This window comes from Sceloporus occidentalis, unplaced genomic scaffold (assembly GCF_023333645.1).
Source record: "Sceloporus occidentalis isolate IW3139 unplaced genomic scaffold, rSceOcc1.0.p SCAF_6, whole genome shotgun sequence".
NCBI classification, from domain to species: domain Eukaryota; kingdom Metazoa; phylum Chordata; class Lepidosauria; order Squamata; family Phrynosomatidae; genus Sceloporus; species Sceloporus occidentalis.
The window spans coordinates 20,081,941-20,099,850 of NW_028316986.1; the positions used below are offsets into that span (position 1 = coordinate 20,081,941).

Below are 17,910 nucleotides of genomic sequence, written 5' to 3' on the forward strand. Positions count from 1 at the left end.
AGTCCGAGAAAATGGTTGCAGGGTCTCCTTTTGAAGGACAAATCTTGTCCTTGGTCATGTGGTGCAATTTTCAAGAGCCACAGTAGTGAAGATACATGTAGTAGTCATGTAAAAATATGTGTAGCAATATTGTCAACTATGGTTTCCTTTTTTTTAATACCATAGAGAATTGGGGAAGATTTTTTGACTAATCTGAGCCAACTAAAGAAGCTGCTGGACTTTGTTGACGATGAGGCCTTTATCAGAGATGTAGCCAAAGTTAAACAGGTAATAATGGCAACATGTTAGCTAGGCTAATGTGCTTTGGAGAAAGAAAAAGAAAAAAATAAATACATCCCAGCTTGGATCATGATCTGGACTGTGATTTCTTCTTATATGTCCTTATCCAAAACATCAGCCTCAACTTTCTATTTGCCAGGAGAACAAGCAGAAGTTCTCAGCCTACTTGGAGGAACAGTACAAGGTGAAGATCAACCCTTCCTCTATGTTTGATGTGCATGTCAAGAGAATTCATGAATACAAAAGGCAGCTCCTGAATTGCCTACATATTATCACTCTTTACAACCGTGAGTATTTCATCTAAGAAAGCTATAACTTACAGGCTTTTAAATGCTTTTTGTTGGTGATAGTAATAGCAATAAATAAAGACAATAATACAAACTACTACTACTACTACTACTACTGTTGGTAGTAGTATTTCCCCTGTTGATGTAGTAAGCTAACTTACCAGGAAGACAGCATGATCCTCTCTCAATCTTTCTCCTTTGGGTATATAGAGAGTGCTTTGCTATTATTGTATTAAAAATCCTCCTCTTTTTAATTGTATTTCTCTTTTCAGGTATCAGGAAAGATCCTAAAAAGTCCTATGTGCCAAGAACTGTTATGATTGGAGGAAAGGTAAGGGGCAGCTCAGGATAGCATTTCCAAAACTTCAAGTATCTCATTCACATTTTCCCTTCTTTCCTTTTGTTACCACAAGTTAACATGGGGGCATATTTTACAAGCATGTTCCAAGAATTCTGCAGATACAATGGATTGCTAAAAAGACCAATAAATGGCTTCGAGAGCAAATCAGGCCTGAACTTTCCCTAAAAGCATAGATAACTAAACTGATGCTGTCATATTTTGGCCATACCATGAGAAGACATCTTTCCACAGGTCCCTTTTCATCAGCAGGTGTTTTTTTCACCCATTTGTCTACCTCCAGGCTGCTCCTGGCTATTACATGGCAAAGATGATTATCAAATTGATCACATCCATTGGAGATGTTGTCAACAATGACCCTTATATAGGAGATAGGTTGAAAGTTATCTTTTTGGAGAACTACAGAGTGTCCCTTGCAGAAAAAGGTAAGATTATTTGGGATGGGGATTATTAGCCTAACTTCATGGTTTTTCATGCAAAAATGATTCATTGATGATTCATTGTTACAAGCACAAGAAATGTACAAAGTGTGGTACATTTGGGACAACTGAGCTGCACCATGTAAGCCATCATATAATTTGTTTTATTTATTGATTAGATATTTTGGTTAAATTTTCATTCTCATGGCAGTTTTTCTCCTTCCCACTTCATCCTCACAATAGTCCTGTGAGGTAGGTCAGGCTGAGAGAGTGGCTTGTCCAAGTTCATCTAATGAGTCTCACAGTTGAGTGGGGACTTCAGCTGGGATTTTCTGAGTCCCCACCCAACATTCTAACCACTACACTACCTATAGGTACAAAAAGTGTGGTAAAAAGGAGAATTTTTTTTTACTCAGATTATTTTCCCCCCTTCCATCCCAGTGATTCCTGCTGCAGATCTGTCTGAACAAATCTCCACGGCTGGGACTGAGGCTTCGGGAACCGGAAACATGAAGTTTATGCTTAATGGTGCCCTCACCATTGGGACCATGGATGGTGCCAATGTGGAAATGGCTGAGGAAGCTGGAGAGAACAATCTGTTCATTTTTGGCATGCAAGTGAATGACGTGGAAGCGATGGATAAGAAAGGGTTTGTAACAGATAGACACAGGCTATAGACAGCTAAGACAGATACTTCCATGGAATGAGAAGAGTTTCCCCTTTCTTGCTATGGAGTGTTTCTCACTCTTAACTTGTTACACAGACCAAATTGTGGAAGATTGCAAGGAGCTAGGACATGTTGGAATCTTAATAACTCCTGGTTGTTTTTTTAAATGACCAGAAAATGAGTTGATCTGGTGATGGTGAGAGCTAGAATACACACTGTCAATGAAAAAGAGCTTTTAGAAACTGAATAATGTTTTTGAAATAGTATCATCATGTATAAAAACAAATAAATGGGGAACCTTTGATTTGGCAGATATTTTGAAGTACAATTCCTATAACCCACTCACACCAGTCCCAACCAAAAATACCTTAGGTATGGTGGAGAAATCCACATGGGTTTCTACTAATTACTCTTCATAAGTTCTATTTTATTAAGTACTGGGAAACCTTTTCTACAGGCATAGGCAGACTCAAAGATTGCAGGATGTCCATTGTTGTTGTTGTTTCGAAAATCATATCTGAAGCAGGCATATGCTTATGACTTAAGGAACAGGATGATATGCCTGGGAATTTGGGAGCAGTATCACTTACATGTCCTTAACACATCCAAATCCACTCCTAAAGTTCTCCCAATAATTTTTTCTCAGCAATGTAAGAGAAAATAAGCTTTTTAGTTTCTTTCTGGTTTTAGACATTAGGGAGCAGAGCTTTGGAAAGGGAATTTTTTTTTTAATCGTCTCCCAGAATGAATTGGGAAATTGAGGGCTGAAAAGCCACTTTTCAAAAGTTGATATGAAAGCACTGATCTACAAATTATCCCAAAATTTCTGGATAGACTGTAAGATAAACTTGCTCCTCTTAGGTCTTAAAAATTGGAGCATTAACAACAACAACAACAACATTTATTTATAATGCCCTTTCCTCCAAAGGGCAGAACATCAAACATATAGACAAAGACAAAACATAACTATAAATATATATAAAATTCCTAACATCCCACCAACCTCTGCCTTACCATTTCCTATCAAGGAGACAGCCTTAGGCACAATTTAGCAGCTTAATTTGGGGATTCAAACAGGAAGGTTTTCAACCCCTTATGAAAACAGGTGAGATCCTCTAGGTTGGAAGTCCAAAGGAAGACTTTTCCATGGATGTGGAGCCAGATCTTAAAAGGTTTACAGCCTTGAAAGAGCTGTGCGTTGCCTATAAGTGTTGCCTATAAGGTACATACCATGCTAACTGATCTGCCAAGTACTGGGGTAGATTAGAGCACAGAGCCCTAAATAAGAGAATCAAAAGTTTTAAATGAGCCCTGGCCCAAGCCAGTGAATGAATTATTAATGAACTGAAGACAGCAGTTATTTTTATAATAGCACAATGCTGGTCAGATGTCATCATTCGAACTGAGTTGTTGTTTTTATTGTTATTATTATTAAGCTTTATTTATATAGCACTGTAAATTTACACAGCGCTGTACATTAAATCAATTAAAATAGATAAAATAAACCTGCCTATGGCATACATTTTACAAAAATAATTAAATATAATACTTATTAGTACATGCTTAACATTCAATAAAATACGGCAGACAACAAATTAAAATAACATTAGATAACAATCATGTAATGCCTGGGAATGCTTCTCTGAACAGTATTGTTACTGATCATTTATAGCAGTTTTTGAAAGTCTATTCAGCAGTAGCTATAACAGATCATAGGAAGATATTAGGTAATCATTACACTTTTAAAAACTGCTAGGGAATCAGTCTTTGCCAATCTACTGCAAATTACCCCAAAATCTCAGAACAGACTCAGTGGTCTACCTTTTTCCTAACCCTGCCTTCCTAAGAATTAGTTAAACTCTACACCCCTTTGGTTTGATTTCTGTGTCCTCTTTAACACTCCTCCCTGAATTCTTTCCAGTGTGTCCATAATTTTTGTCCATTTGGTGGAAAGATATAAGTTAGTTTCTTTGAGTGGATTATGGAAAGTAACATTTTTTTAACCAGAGGTCCGGGGAAGGTTGACAGTATCTATGTTTTCTCATTCAGGTACAATGCTAAGGAATACTATGATAGGATCCCAGAGCTCAAACAAGCTATTGATCAAATTAGTAGTGGCTTCTTCTCACCAGATGATCCAGGGCGCTTCCGAGATGTTGTCAACATGTTGATGTATCATGACAGGTGAGAGTTGTCAATGAAAAACCACTGCAGTGCACTAGGAGAGAAATTCTTGTATTGAGCAGCCCCAGTCCATTCTATGGAGGATCTGAAGGATGCCCTTCTCCAAAGCACTGCCTCATTCACCCTCCTGGTTGGAAAGGGAATCAGTGAAGAGGAATCACTGCACTGTATTTGATAATTGATAGCCGAAAACATTAGGAAGAACGTTTTTATTGGAAGAGCTGCTCAACAGTGGAACAGACTGCCTCAAAAAATGGTGAACTCTCCTGCTTTGGAGATCTTTAAACAGAGTGGATGGTCATCTCTCAGGAATGCTTTAGTTGTATATTCCTGCCTGGCAGAAGGTTGTACTAGATGACACTTGCAGTCCTTTCCAGTTCTATGAGTCAGTGAAAACATGGTGGTTTCCTTCAAATGCACACTTGGTAGAATGATGAAGGGTGCACAAAGCAACATCCGCCATGCATAGGCAAAACCAGAAATGGCCATCAGGTGAAGGGCCAGATAATATTAGGAGAAGAGAGGAGCTGGAAGGGCTTTAAGCGCCACCTCAGTCTCATCCAACTAATTCCATGGGGCATGTAAAGTCATGTAGATACATACAAAATTCATGTTAAATGGTCTAAGTCAGGAGGAATTTTTAAGGAAAGGTCAGGATAAAAATGTCTAAAATAAATAAAAAATAAACTACATCAGAAAGTAGATCAAAGTCTAATTCTTACTTAGAACATTAGCCTGGCTGACTAAAGGAGCTGATCATACAAACCATCCTGGACAGAGTACCCCAAAGATGAAGAACAACCACAGAACAATCCCTGTTGTTTCACCACACTGAAGGCAGTGATATTCAGCACAGGGGCTCGCTCTTCAATTGTAAAGTCAGGGAGAGGATAACATCATAATGGGACAGAGCTTTTATGCATGTTCCTTTGTGCTCTGTCCTTCTAGGTGAGAAAAAACTCAGTGCTCACAATTGCTTCTTTGTTTCAGGTTTAAGGTGTTTGCTGATTATGAAGCTTATATCAAGAGTCAAGGTCAGGTGGACCAGCTTTATATGGTAAGGCTGGCCTTTGACAAAGGCCATTTGAATTAATTTCTGGCTGACAGAATCTTAGTGATGCCTCTGGTATTCTAGTATGAGCCAAGGGGGTAAAAGGAACGTGTCATTTTGATATTTGAAACTGGAATGGTTGTGATGTATCTCTACAGGCACCTTTGCAGGATCTGGTAAGTTTCCAAAATGGCAACTGATGTCATAGGCAGAAACACATATCAGCAAATCAGATAAAGAAGCCCAGATGTATACAAATAGTACCTTTATTGTACTCAGAGCTTAGAAAACTTACTTTTGCAGTAGTGTCAATACTGGCTGGGAGATTCTGTCTGTTGTAGTACAAAGAAGCAACATTTTCAAGTTCTGTACCAATGTAGATGATGTATTTGAATTCATGCAAATCCAAAGTAAGAGATATTATACAGTAAACCACAAGCTACATAATTCCCATAGAACCAGGCACCTTGTAATTTTTGTATAGATTCACAGACCATAATTGAAATTAATTTCCCACAAAGCTGCACATTTAAAAGATTATTCTGGTGGACCAAGTCTTCTGAAAAAGACAAGTTGGAATCATAGGGCTTGTCTACATGGACAAATTACTCTGAATTTCCCCCAGGCTTGCTGAATCCTGTTTACATGATGCACAGCCAAAACCCAAATTGGATGCCGACTGATGCCTTCCTGATGCCTGCACCCAATTTGGGGTTACCTCCCCCTAACCTGCATTTAAATAACTCATCTTTTGGTGTGTTTTTGGCTCTCTCTGCAGTCATAGCAGTGCCTGCCATCACTCTTGGTCCCTGTAAGCCACCTGGCATGGCTGCTGCAGGCATGAGTTGTTCTGAGATCAGAACAAGGCACCCAACTTCAATATCATGGCTGGGCACCTTGTTCTGACCTCAGCACAATGACAGGTGATGAATGGGGATCCTGTTGGAAGGTGCCTGTCATTTGCTGCAAGAGTAAAAAAACCCACAGCAAGAGTGTCTAATTCTGAGCACCACAATTCAAAAAGGATGTAGAGAAGCTGGAGTGTGTCCAGAGGAGGGCAACCAAAATGGTGAAGAGTCTGGAAACCATGCCCTATGAGGAGAGACTTGGGGAACTGAGTATGTTTAGCCTGGAGAAAAGAAGGTTAAGAGGTGATATGATTGTCCTGTTTATATAGTTGAAGAGGGGTGTCATATTAAAGATGGAGCAAGATTGTTTTTTGCTGCTCCAGAGAATAAGATCCAAAGCAGTGGATGCAATCTGCAGGAAAAGAGATTCCATCTCAACATTAGGAGGAATTTCCAGACAGTAAGAGCTGTTCAACAGTGGAGCACACTCCCTCAGATGTGGTGGAGTCTCCTTTTTTGGAGGTCTTTTAACAGAGGCTGGATGGCCATCTGTTGATTGTGTGTTACTGCATGGCTGGTTGGACTGGTTGGCCCTTGTGGTCTCTTCCAACTCCCCTGTGATTTTATGATTGTAAGAGAGAGCAGATAATGGGTGAATTCAGGCATGATTTGGGTCATAATTCTCCAGGAGCATCGTCAGATACTCTGGCAAGAGAAGATAAGCCCATAGAGAACTGATATACAGTGGGCCCTCCACATTCACTGGGATTAGGGACACAGGACCCCTGTGAAAGTGGAAAAACCGCAAATTGAAAAAAACATTTTTTTTTACCTGAGAGAACACCTCTCTAGGAATCTCTGGTCCTCTAGTATAACTCTGTGGTCAACCTTTTGCAGAGGTTGACCATAGAATTGCATTGGAGGACCTCCAAATGCCCAGAGAAGTCTCTAGGAATTGCTAGATTCTTTACTTTCAACTTTGGTGAAAGTTGACCATAGAGTCATTCTGGAGGACCTAGATATTCCTAGAGAGGACATATTAATCAAATCTGTGAATAATCAAATTGGCAAAAAGTGCTAATGTGGAGGGCCAACTATAGTTAAAGTGGCTGATATTTAAAACAGCCTATTTACTATTGCTTTGTAGCAAAATGCAGCTATTTGTATGCATTTGGGTTTCTCTCTTTGTTGATCATTGTGTTCAGAGTATGACAGTACATATTCTTATCTTTGGATCTTTTGCCAGAAGCAAACTCACAGGAACCTGAAGAGGCGGCAAAACTAGAACTTGGAAAAATTGAGTGGCCAACCTGTTGGTACACTGGTTGGTTGGTTGGTTGGTTGGTTGGTTGGTTGGTTGGTTGGTTGGTTGGTTGGTTGGAAAATTGGCATTGTGTCAGCTGGAGTTGCATTACTGAATCTTCATGGATTCCTTGCATGTTTTCTTCCTAGAATTCTAGAGAGTGGACTAAAAAGGTCATCAAGAACATTGCATGTTCTGGCAAGTTTTCCAGCGACAGGACAATTACCGAGTATGCCAGAGAGATCTGGGGAGTGGAGCCTTCTGCTGTGAAGATTCCTCCACCCAACATACCCAGGGAGTGAATCCACGTGAAGAGGTGCATGCAAACACCCTGGTTGGTTTGCCACTAAGGCACTCCTGCTTCCCAATGAATTTTCCACAAATGAATTCAAACGTCCATTCGTACCACCCCTTGATTGTCTCATATTTCTAAAGACATGGTGGTTATTTGAAATGGAGGCAACTAGTGTTCTAGATGTACTTGGTCAAAGAAGAAAGAGTTGACCAAAACCTTGTTGGCCATGACAAGGTTCAAGATTTAAAGCACTGGGCTCAATCAGGGAAAATGAAATAAGGCCCTTCTTTCTGTTCAAAATCCTGTTTAACAAATGCATTTCATGTGCATGCTATGTATTTCAGGAAGCACTCAAGTTTCTCAACTTCTGTTCCAGCAGCAGTCCTTTCCATTTAATGGATTAATAGATGCCTGTGCCAAGGATTGGATGCCATAGAGATTTTGAAAGGTTGGCTGGGATCCTTCTATGACCCAGAAATATGTACTTTCCAAAATATATATGAAAAATGTCGGTCCTTTCCATCATTCAAAACCTTACAGACCCCAAACAGTTCTCATTAACCTGTAACAATTTTGAATTATTTATTTGCATAAGCTGGTAAAAGAAAAATCAGTGTACATTTTGAAGTGTGTGAATATTGAAGGTTAATAGTGTTGAAGTCCCTTATTGTTGTTGTCACCATAGGACAGAAGGCCCGTTAAGCATAGGAACTATTAAACGAATGATGGGAAACACATAACCGTCCAGTTGTTTTTGAATTGCAGCTTCCATTATCCCTAGGCAGTATAGCCAATGGTGTGAAGGATTATGGATGTTGCAGCCCAAGAACACCTGAAAGAGTTATATAGGACTCCATCCCTAAGTAGGCTACCAGCCATAATCTCTGGCCCACTCAGTGCCTGATTGTCCATAGAGCAAACATCAAAACAAAAACAACAGTGGTGAGGTTCCTCTTGAAATGTTACTGTGCTTGGTTTATGAGCAACATTTAGTTTGGAGGTGTCACACATTGTGCAGGCTTGATGTAGGATATGCCACAAGGGGGCATTTATGGCACTTTTGGACAGAGGAGTATACTTGTTCCACTTCCTACCCGGTAGTGTCCATGCATCATTACTGTTTCCTTATGTCATATTCCTACCTTGAAGGGAATATCCTGATAGCTTGAGTTCTCATTTCAAATATTAGTAACCATCTTTCTTGTGTCTGGACCAATGCTTACAACCCAGGGTTGATGTGCATCTACAAGTGCTGGGGCAATTCAGTTAGAGAAGTGTTTGATCACAGCTGGCTTTAGAAGGGTGACTTAATTTGCACATTAATACAAAATATCAAGCTCTGAAATGAATGTACATGCCTATAAACTTCCAGAACCAGAGGGTTAGTTAAAAGTGCTGTTCTCCTGTCAAGGTATGACTACTGGAGAAATATATTTAGTTAATATATTAGTTTCAGGAAGTGTTGAAGCATGCTCTGTGAAGTGTTCATAGTTTTATTTTTCTTCTGCTTCTCAAACTAATTATTAGGGTCACTTCACACTCCTAAGCCACAGGTGAAAAAGGTTTAGGTAGATTGTGAAAGCTGAACAGTAAAGAAAGCTAATAGGAAGAGAATCAACTCATTTGAAATGTGGTGCTGAAAAAGGATTCTGCAGATATCAGAAACTGCTAAGAAGACAACTAAACAGATCCTAGAGCAAATCAAGCCTAAACTCTCTCCCTAGAAGCCAAGATGACTAAACTGAGACTGTTGTACTTTGGCCATATCATCAGAAGACATGACTCATTAGAAAACACAATAATGCTTGATAAGATAAAGGGCAGTAGGAAAAGAGGAGGGCCACATTCCAGATGGATAGAGTCAATCAAGGGAGCCACAGTCCTAAGTCTGAAAGACCTGAGCAGGGTGTTGATGATAGGGTGATTTGGAGATCTCTTACTCAATGGGGTCACCATAAGTCAAAGTTGACTTGATGGAAGTTAAGAACAGAATGCAAGCATTCAAAGATATAGCCATATTAGTCTGTAGAATTAGTATGTAGAGAGATCTTGTAGCCCATTTGAGACTAACTGAAAGAAAAAAGTTGGCAGCATGAACTTTCATAGACTAAGAAAACAGGTGATTGGTGCTGTCAGAGTTTACCATGATGTTCAGTAGCTGAGGAGGTAAAATATAGGGCCAGTGCAGTTGGAACATCCAGGCCTATGGCCCCTGTGTGTTAAAGTAGTCCATTAAATGTTGGAACAGAAGGTCAAAAAGTCATAAGTACAAAATGTAATTGCTGCATAATTCCATAAAATTTAAACAACTTTATGAAAGAAAACACTCTTGTCACAGAGGCTGGATGTATATTTGTTGAGAGTGCTTTGATTGTGTATTCCTGTGTGCCAGGGACTGGATGGCCCTTGTGGTCTCTTCCAGCTCTATGATTCTATGGCTGCATCTGCACTGCAGAAATAATCCAGTTTGACACCACTTTAACTGCCATGCCTCAATGCTGTGGGGTTTTGAGAAGTGTAATATGTTGTGGCACCAGAGCTCTTCTCTTCAGTGTTCACACAACCCAGCTGTTAAAGTGATGTCAGACTGGAGTTTCTGCAGTACAGATGCAGATGTAGATGCAGCCCTAGTCACAATTTTATGGCACTCAGTTTACTGTATTTTTTTTAAATGTTGGTGTAGTTTTGTGTATGTATTATCTGAACTGGGTCTTTTTTCATTTGATTCTCTAAAGAGGTTAAATACATCACTGTCTTATGGGAGCCATAGATTTAACTCCATCAGTGTCTGTGCTGCTTTTATAGAATGTATTATGTATTATGCCACCTTATTATTATGTATTATTCCACCTTAAAGCAACCCCATGTAGCACTTGCTTGGTGGATGCACAAGTTTTTGCACGTGCCCACAGACAGACAAATACACACACTCCTGCCTTTGAAATTCAGTAATGTCTAGTGGTTGTTGAGCACAAAGTACAAGCATTGTTGACATTGGAATTATCACCATTAACGTTTTGACCTGGTTTTTGGGGTTACAAGCTTTAAAACAACCTCAAAAACAACACATGCCATGTGGTATCACACACAAGAGATAAGAATGTCAAGTAGAAGTACCAAGTATGTATGGAGTGATTATGCATCATGTAGAAAATGGCACTTTAGCTCCAGATAAGCTTGGTCAGAGAAGGTAACCTATTTCCCAGAATCCCCTTCTAGAAAACAGATCCTCTTTATAGCCTTCTGATATAGTCTTTATAGTCTTCACAGGTCTTTTTCATCATTCTCTGTCTTCAAGAACAGCCTTCTAAAAATGTAGTGTTCTCCAGATGTGTTGGATTACAACCCGCATCTCCTTCATCTGGCATGGCAATGAACATGTTGATTGTGGATGATGTGGCACAGTCATATTCATATGGAGAACACTGAGTTGGGGAAAGCTGATCTAACATGAGCCAACCACAAAGATCCTTATCATTATCATACCCTTCCAAGAAAGATAGTATTTGTAGGTGGCAGAGTTGTGATCAGGCCATTTAGTGGGGGAACACTTTTGGTAGCTTGGGCAATTGTTTTTGCTAATGTCCTTTCTTAGAGAGTGGGGAAGGGGAAGGTTGGGTTTGTATTCATTTATTTTAAAAATACCAGAGCCTGCCTTTTTGTTACAAATATGCAACTTCCAATACATTAATTTTAAAAAACCCAGTATAACACATTAGAAACACAAGAATAAAACAGCAGTCTAGAATGAAGTCATCAAAGCATAAAAAGGGCATGAAAGTCATTGCTAGGGAAGTATGGTAGTCTTAACTTGGTGCTTAAACAGCAATAAAGATGGTACCTGTCAAAGTTCTCTAGGAAAGGACCTCCATAATTGGGTGCTACCAAGGAAGAACCCCCACCACCTGCTTGACAAAAGATACACAGCATAGGAAGGAGGTTCAATCTGCCAGCAACTGGAGTATAGGTGAATTACTTTTCTTTAAGGTAGGGAAAGGGTGAACCAAGAGATGTCATTTAGATCCAAAACACACTGCAGAAATAATCCAGTTTGAGACCGCTTTAACTGCCCTGACTCAGTGTTAGGGAATCCTGGGAATTGCACTTTATTGTGGCACCAGAGCTCTCTGACAGAAAAGGCTAAATGTCTCACAAAACTAGAGTTTCCAGAATTCCCTTTCATTGTGCCAGGGCAGTTAAACCAGTCTCAAACTGGATTATTTCTGCCATGTGTTTTGGACCTTAGCTAAGTATGCTACGTTCCATAGGAATCAACATAGAGCCTATTGGCTTTTAAGCAAAGAATTGCTAGTCCATTTACTAAATAATTAAAATTGTACATCCTTCATCCTGCAGGATCTAAATAAGGTCTAAGATTTATTACACTGGCTGCAATCTAGCAAAAGGCAGATTTGAGCAACATGGAATGCAATCCTAAATAGGTTTATTCACAAGTAACTCTGCTTAGCTCAGTGTTACTTCTTAGTTCATATACCAGGACCACAGTCTTAGTTTCAACTAACTAACTGGATTATGGTTGTAGCTTGTCTTCTCTTTAAACCTTTAAATGCATGCACTCACTTCATTCCTTCTTGCAGGAATTGCATTATTTTCCTGAAGACCAATGATGGGTAATAGGACCAAGAAAGAGCAAATGATGGGTAAATAGGACCAAGAGGGAGCACATAGGACCAAGAACGGGCAACTTTGTACATAGCTATAAACCTATGTATTTATATACTGCATCCCTTGGAGTTATAAAACACTAAGTTAAGAATTGGTTGCAGAATGCTCCTTTGCTTGCATATTTTGGCTGAGACTCTTTTTGAAGCTGGTACAATATTTGAAGGGATGTCATAGTGAGGATGGAGCATGCTTGTTTTCTGCTGCTCCAGGGATTAAGACACAAAACAATGGATTCAAACTGCAGGAAAAGAGATTCCACCTAAACATTAGGAAGAACTTCCTGACAATAAGTGCTGTTTAACAGTATACTACACTGCCTCAGAATGTGGTGGTCTTCTCCTTTGGAGGCTTTTAAACAGAGACTGGATGGCCATCTATTAGAAGTGCTTTATGTATTCCTGCACAGCACGAGGTGGGACTGGATGAGACTGAATGTAAAATTTGCACAGCATACTTGTGTAAAAGTTCAGGTTCCAGAAAAAAAGAATGACAGTGGCCAGCTGGATGATGAAATGAAAGCTCCCCTCAACCATTCAAGGACTGTTTGGATGGGGAGATGGAGTGCACCATGGCCGTAGTTATGCTACCTATTGAAAACTGTTGTACAAGAAAGTAATAATGCCTCCTTACACAATGTTTGGGAAAGGATCTGATAATGTTGTGTTAAATCTACAGGAAGATTCTGGCTTTGGTGTAAAGATTTCCATAAAAGTTGTGAATACTGCATTTTCTTAATCATTCCAAGAAATAATTACCGCACGTTTAAACAAACAATAGAAACAATGTGAACATAAAATAAATTTCCCAGAGGGCTTCATCCAATAATACATGATTTCTCTGCCTCTCATAAGTGAAAGGTTTTGTTTCCCTCCCCTGCTTCAGAAGGTTTCATCCCCCGCAAGCTTCTAGGTTGCCAATGTATTAAGGGCTATATGACAAGCCAGTCTAGTGGTGAAAGACCGTATTGGAGGCATCCCAAAAAGGCTTAGAGAAGTGCCTACCAAACCTTTCATACATACAGTTACATGGTATATTCATCAGCTGATAAAGATGTGCATGTAAACCAGCCTTAAGGGGAACTGAGACAAGGGTTAGCCTTTGTGATTTCCATTTATTAATCAGGCCTATACTTATTTCATTACTGTTCTTGTAAAATGAAAATTCCACTTGGCTTCCTCTGCATGTCCAATTCTTTCCATTCAAGTGACTCAAATAACTTAGGTGAGTTAGGTTTTTGTTGTTGCTGTGTGCCTCCAAGTAATTTTTGACTTATCGTGACCCTGAGGTGCAGCTATAAAGTTTTCTTGGCAAGTTTCTTTGGAGGGGATTTGTCATTGCCATTCTCTGAGGCTTAGAGAGTATGATTTGCTGAAGGTCACCCAATGGGTTTTGATGCTTGAGTGGGGAATCAAACCCTCATCTGCAGAGTCGTAGTCCAACATTCAAACTACTACAGCATGCTCGCTCCCAAGTTAAATTGTTAGGATGAAGTATATGCATCATATGTTTTTCAATAATTTTTCTCAAAAACAAAATAAACTTTTAAAAAGCTATTTCTAGAGAAACTTTGTTATGGTTTAATAGAAATAATTTAAATTAATCCTTAATGGAATTGTTTACAGGTTGATAAGAGTTTAGTGTGTCTGTGTATTGTCTTTTGCCCCATACAACACCCCCCCTCCAAAAAAAAAGGGATGAGACTGAAGCCACAATTGTACATACACTCCTAATTGGGAGTAAGCCACATTGAAGTGGGGCTGACTTCCCAATAGACATGCATAAGGTTGCACTATGAATGTCCTCTCTGTTTGTAAAGACACTGATTTGCTTTTAAATTATGTGGATTTGTAATGTTGCTATTATGTTATCCTTTAAATCTAATCAGTCAGAGTCATAACTTATTTCTTAAAAACACAGCCTTATCATATCTAGCCACTTGAGCAAACGGTGTTACTTGCATGCAAACACTTTCCTGTTCCATGTGTGTTCTGCACTGCCTGGTATCTCGCCATTTGTCATTGGATTTCTTTCATGGGCTATATATTGTGAGAGGCTCTTGCTCTTTGCTCTTTTCAGACAAGAAGGGGGACTGTAGTCAGCTGAAGCAGAACTAAATGCTACAGAAGTCCTGAATGACCAAAATGTTCTGCTGCTTGGAAATTAATGCATTTGTTAGTGTCACACCATTTTTTTTTAAAAAAAGTGATATTTTGAGTTTACATCTCTGTGTATGTTATATTACTGTTATCCTCCTGTGCTGTAAAAATGATTAAAAATCACACAAGCGTTCAGAAATGTCACACTTGATTTCCTTGTGTTTTATATGGAATGTATGCATTATGAGATCTGGTGTGATACAATGGCTGAGAGCGCACTAGACTAGAAGTGACTTATTTGCAATTCATTGTTGAGTTTTGGTTTACAAAAGGGATTTGGCACTTGAGCTCTCACACTGGATTGGACTATGGCACAGAGATGGGAGATGACTTTTAAACTTTCTTTTCTGCATGTGCCTCTTTTCATATGATTTCATACTAAGGAACTTCTTGTTGTGTGCCTCCAAGTCATTTATGACTTACGGAGACCCTAAGGTAAACCTACCATGAGGTTTTCTTGACAGGATTTGTTCAGAGATTTGCCACTGTCTTCCCCTGAGGCTGAGTGTGTGTGATCTGCCCACAGTCACCCAATGGGTTGCCTGGCTGAGCTGGGAACTGAACCCTGGTCTCCAGAGTCGTAGTCTAATACTTCAACCACTATACCATGGTGGCTCAGACTGGCATCTTCTTAGTTAGTCCCAACTAGAGTAGAACCATTCAATCAATTGCTTAATGGTGAGTTAAAATATACATAAATCAGTGGGATTCAATAGGTCTACTCTAGATAGGACAAAGATATGGTCACTATTTGGCAGTCATACTTCAATGATTCTTTTGAGTGCCTTAAGAGGAATTTTCCAACCAATGTATTTTGTCCTTATGGAAAGGGCACAAAACAGGGTGCAAGGCAGAAGACTAAGTTATAACCCTTCTCTCTGAATTACTAGTTATAAAACTTCAAATTTCTTTATTTGATGTATTTAAGGTATTTTTGTATTATCTCTCAGTCCACAAGGGCTCCCTAGGCAACATACAAATAAAAACAATTAAAATACTACACAGATAAAAATATTACTCTTTCAGAATTTTTTTAAACAATCTAAAAACAGACTCTAGAGCAAAATTGTTGCCCAAGATCCACAATATATATTTGGGGAGAGAAAGTAAGAAAGCAGTTTCCATTTGTTTTTTTAAAAATTCGCCTTCTCTCTTGGGTGCAAGCATAGGCAAAAACCCGATTTGAGGTTGCTAGAGCATAAAGCATCACCAACATAATCATGTTAGAGATCTGGAGAGCAAGGTCTTCTCGATTGGCCACCAAGCAGTGGTCAGTCAAATGTTCTTTTTTTTAGTGTAACTATGCAAAAAATCTCACTCTCACGTCCTGGGTTTGTTGTTCACATTATGGAACCACATCTGCACATCCCTGGACAGTCTGCTGCTCACACGTGATAGAACTCAAATAAAGATGGTGTGAATGCATTTGGAACACTTTCAAGGAATGCAAAGTTTTATCCTGGGTCTATTTGCATCGGTTATTTACACTGCTGACGATGCAAATCTTTAAAAAAAAGTTGAGTGGGTTTTTTGGCACATCCCCCCCAAACTTAATCATGTGCATTCAAAATGCATACAAACAATGGAGATTCAACTCAGATTCGTCCTGGATTATTTTCATAGTCTGAATTAGGCCCAAAATGCTGGAGAAAAAAGGCACTTGATGTCGCTTTGTGTCAACATGCATAGACGTTCTGCTGTAACCCCTACCTCCGTCCGCTTTTGCCAGCAAGATGATTCCAATCATAATTTGTCAGCATGCTTAATGTATCTGGCAAAATGGCCCGTGCACCAGAGCAATATATAAAAATTAATTTAACTCATTGCTGCAACAGACTGTAGCTGGCACTTTGGTGTCAGGCAAATTACTTGCCATAATGCAACATGTGTGTTGTTGACAGTGGTGGAAGTGGAGCTGAACATAAAGCAATGTTGCAGGTGTACACTGCACATTGTGCACTGCACAGTGGCACCCAGCCAGACATGTATTTGCCATGTTGTTATTCCGCACAGTGATACACAGTGCGGATGTAGCATATCTCTGTAGGTGTGTCTGCGTCAACTTCAGCGGATGGCAAGGCCCAGCTTTTTAAATGGATGTGCATGCACATGGTTGTGCATGCCCATTGAAGAGCATGGGACTTAAGGACCCACATTTTTTGTTGAGAGGGTATCAGGGATGGATCCCCGTGGATAGCAAGAGAGTAATGTATGTGAATATTTATGGTAAGCTGAGGGGATATTGGATTGCATAGTCTATCACAGTGAAACCTCAATAATGTATTGTGTATTGTGAAGTTGAAGGCTTTCATGGCCGGCATACATAGTTTTTTGTGGGTTTTCGACTTCTGAAGATGCTAGCCACAGATGCTGGTGAAACGTCAGGAAGAAACTCTTCTAGAACATGGCCACATAGCCTGAAAAACCCACAAAAAACTATGTGTTATGTATTGTTTTTTAAAACTGTCATAGCCTCCACTCAAAAAAGGCTAAAAGATGACTGTGTCATTGCTATCTGTATATTCTTTACTATCTGATTAACTTCAGCATGTGGACAATACCAAGCTTGCTTTCAGCAATTGCAAACCCCTAGCAAATACAATATGTTTTCTTGCAGCCCTTGGTTTAAAACACTGTGTACCCAGTAGAGGGCAGAAGGCTTGCAATAAACACTGCTAAATTCTGGACAGGAACTCAAGGACAATCAAAGAACTGTAAACTAATCCGTGCAAGTTAACACTTTTTATACCTCTGGTTGTTCAAAGTCTTTTTTCACCATACACAAAATAGCAAGCATGCAAAAGGGTGTAACAATAGCAAATACAGTCACCCTTCCATTTCCACGGACTTTGAATCTGCATCCCTTGCCTGTTTGTGGGCAGCAAATTGAGGACAAAATGGAGCATGTGCCACTGTTCAAGGCAATGGGACTTGAACATCGGCAATTTTCCTTTTTCATGGGGGGGGGGGGGGGTGTCCAGAACAGATCCCTGCAAAAATGTGACTGTGTATTTCTATACAGAGGGGCAACTGTATTTTTCTATACTGCTTATCAGTACGCTTAAGCACTCCCTAAGTGGCTTACGATGTGTGAGCTAACTGCTTCCAACAAGTTGGGTACTCATTATAGCAACCTCAGAAGGATGCCAGGCTGAGTCGACCCTTGGAGCCCCTGGCTGGTATCGGACTCACAACCATGTGACTGAGTGAGTGGCTGCAGTACCGTGGCTGCAGTACCGGCATTTAACTCTTAGAATCATAGAATTCTGCTACAACTTCTTTCACACAATCTGTCTCAAGTAGTACAAGATAAAAGTATTTTAAAGAAATAAATTAGTATTTCTGCTTAAGGCATGTGTTCATGAGACGGAATGTGA

At 39.6% G+C, this 17,910-nt stretch overlaps 1 protein-coding gene across 2 annotated transcripts in view; it reads left to right on the plus strand.

Moving 5' to 3' along the window:
* The window catches only part of LOC149310463 (glycogen phosphorylase, brain form), a 52,410-nt gene extending 37,733 nt beyond the window's left edge, over nucleotides 1-14,677 (plus strand). For both annotated transcript variants that reach the window (XM_089528989.1, XM_089528990.1), the window contains exons 13-20: nucleotides 166-267; nucleotides 419-566; nucleotides 839-897; nucleotides 1,208-1,349; nucleotides 1,785-1,992; nucleotides 4,060-4,194; nucleotides 5,185-5,251; nucleotides 7,546-14,677. In XM_089528989.1, the coding sequence (XP_089385115.1) occupies nucleotides 166-267; nucleotides 419-566; nucleotides 839-897; nucleotides 1,208-1,349; nucleotides 1,785-1,992; nucleotides 4,060-4,194; nucleotides 5,185-5,251; nucleotides 7,546-7,698 (1,014 nt within the window). In that variant the 3' untranslated portion in view covers nucleotides 7,699-14,677. The remainder of the gene's footprint in view (nucleotides 1-165; nucleotides 268-418; nucleotides 567-838; nucleotides 898-1,207; nucleotides 1,350-1,784; nucleotides 1,993-4,059; nucleotides 4,195-5,184; nucleotides 5,252-7,545) is intronic.
* Nucleotides 14,678-17,910: the final 3,233 nt, after the last annotated feature.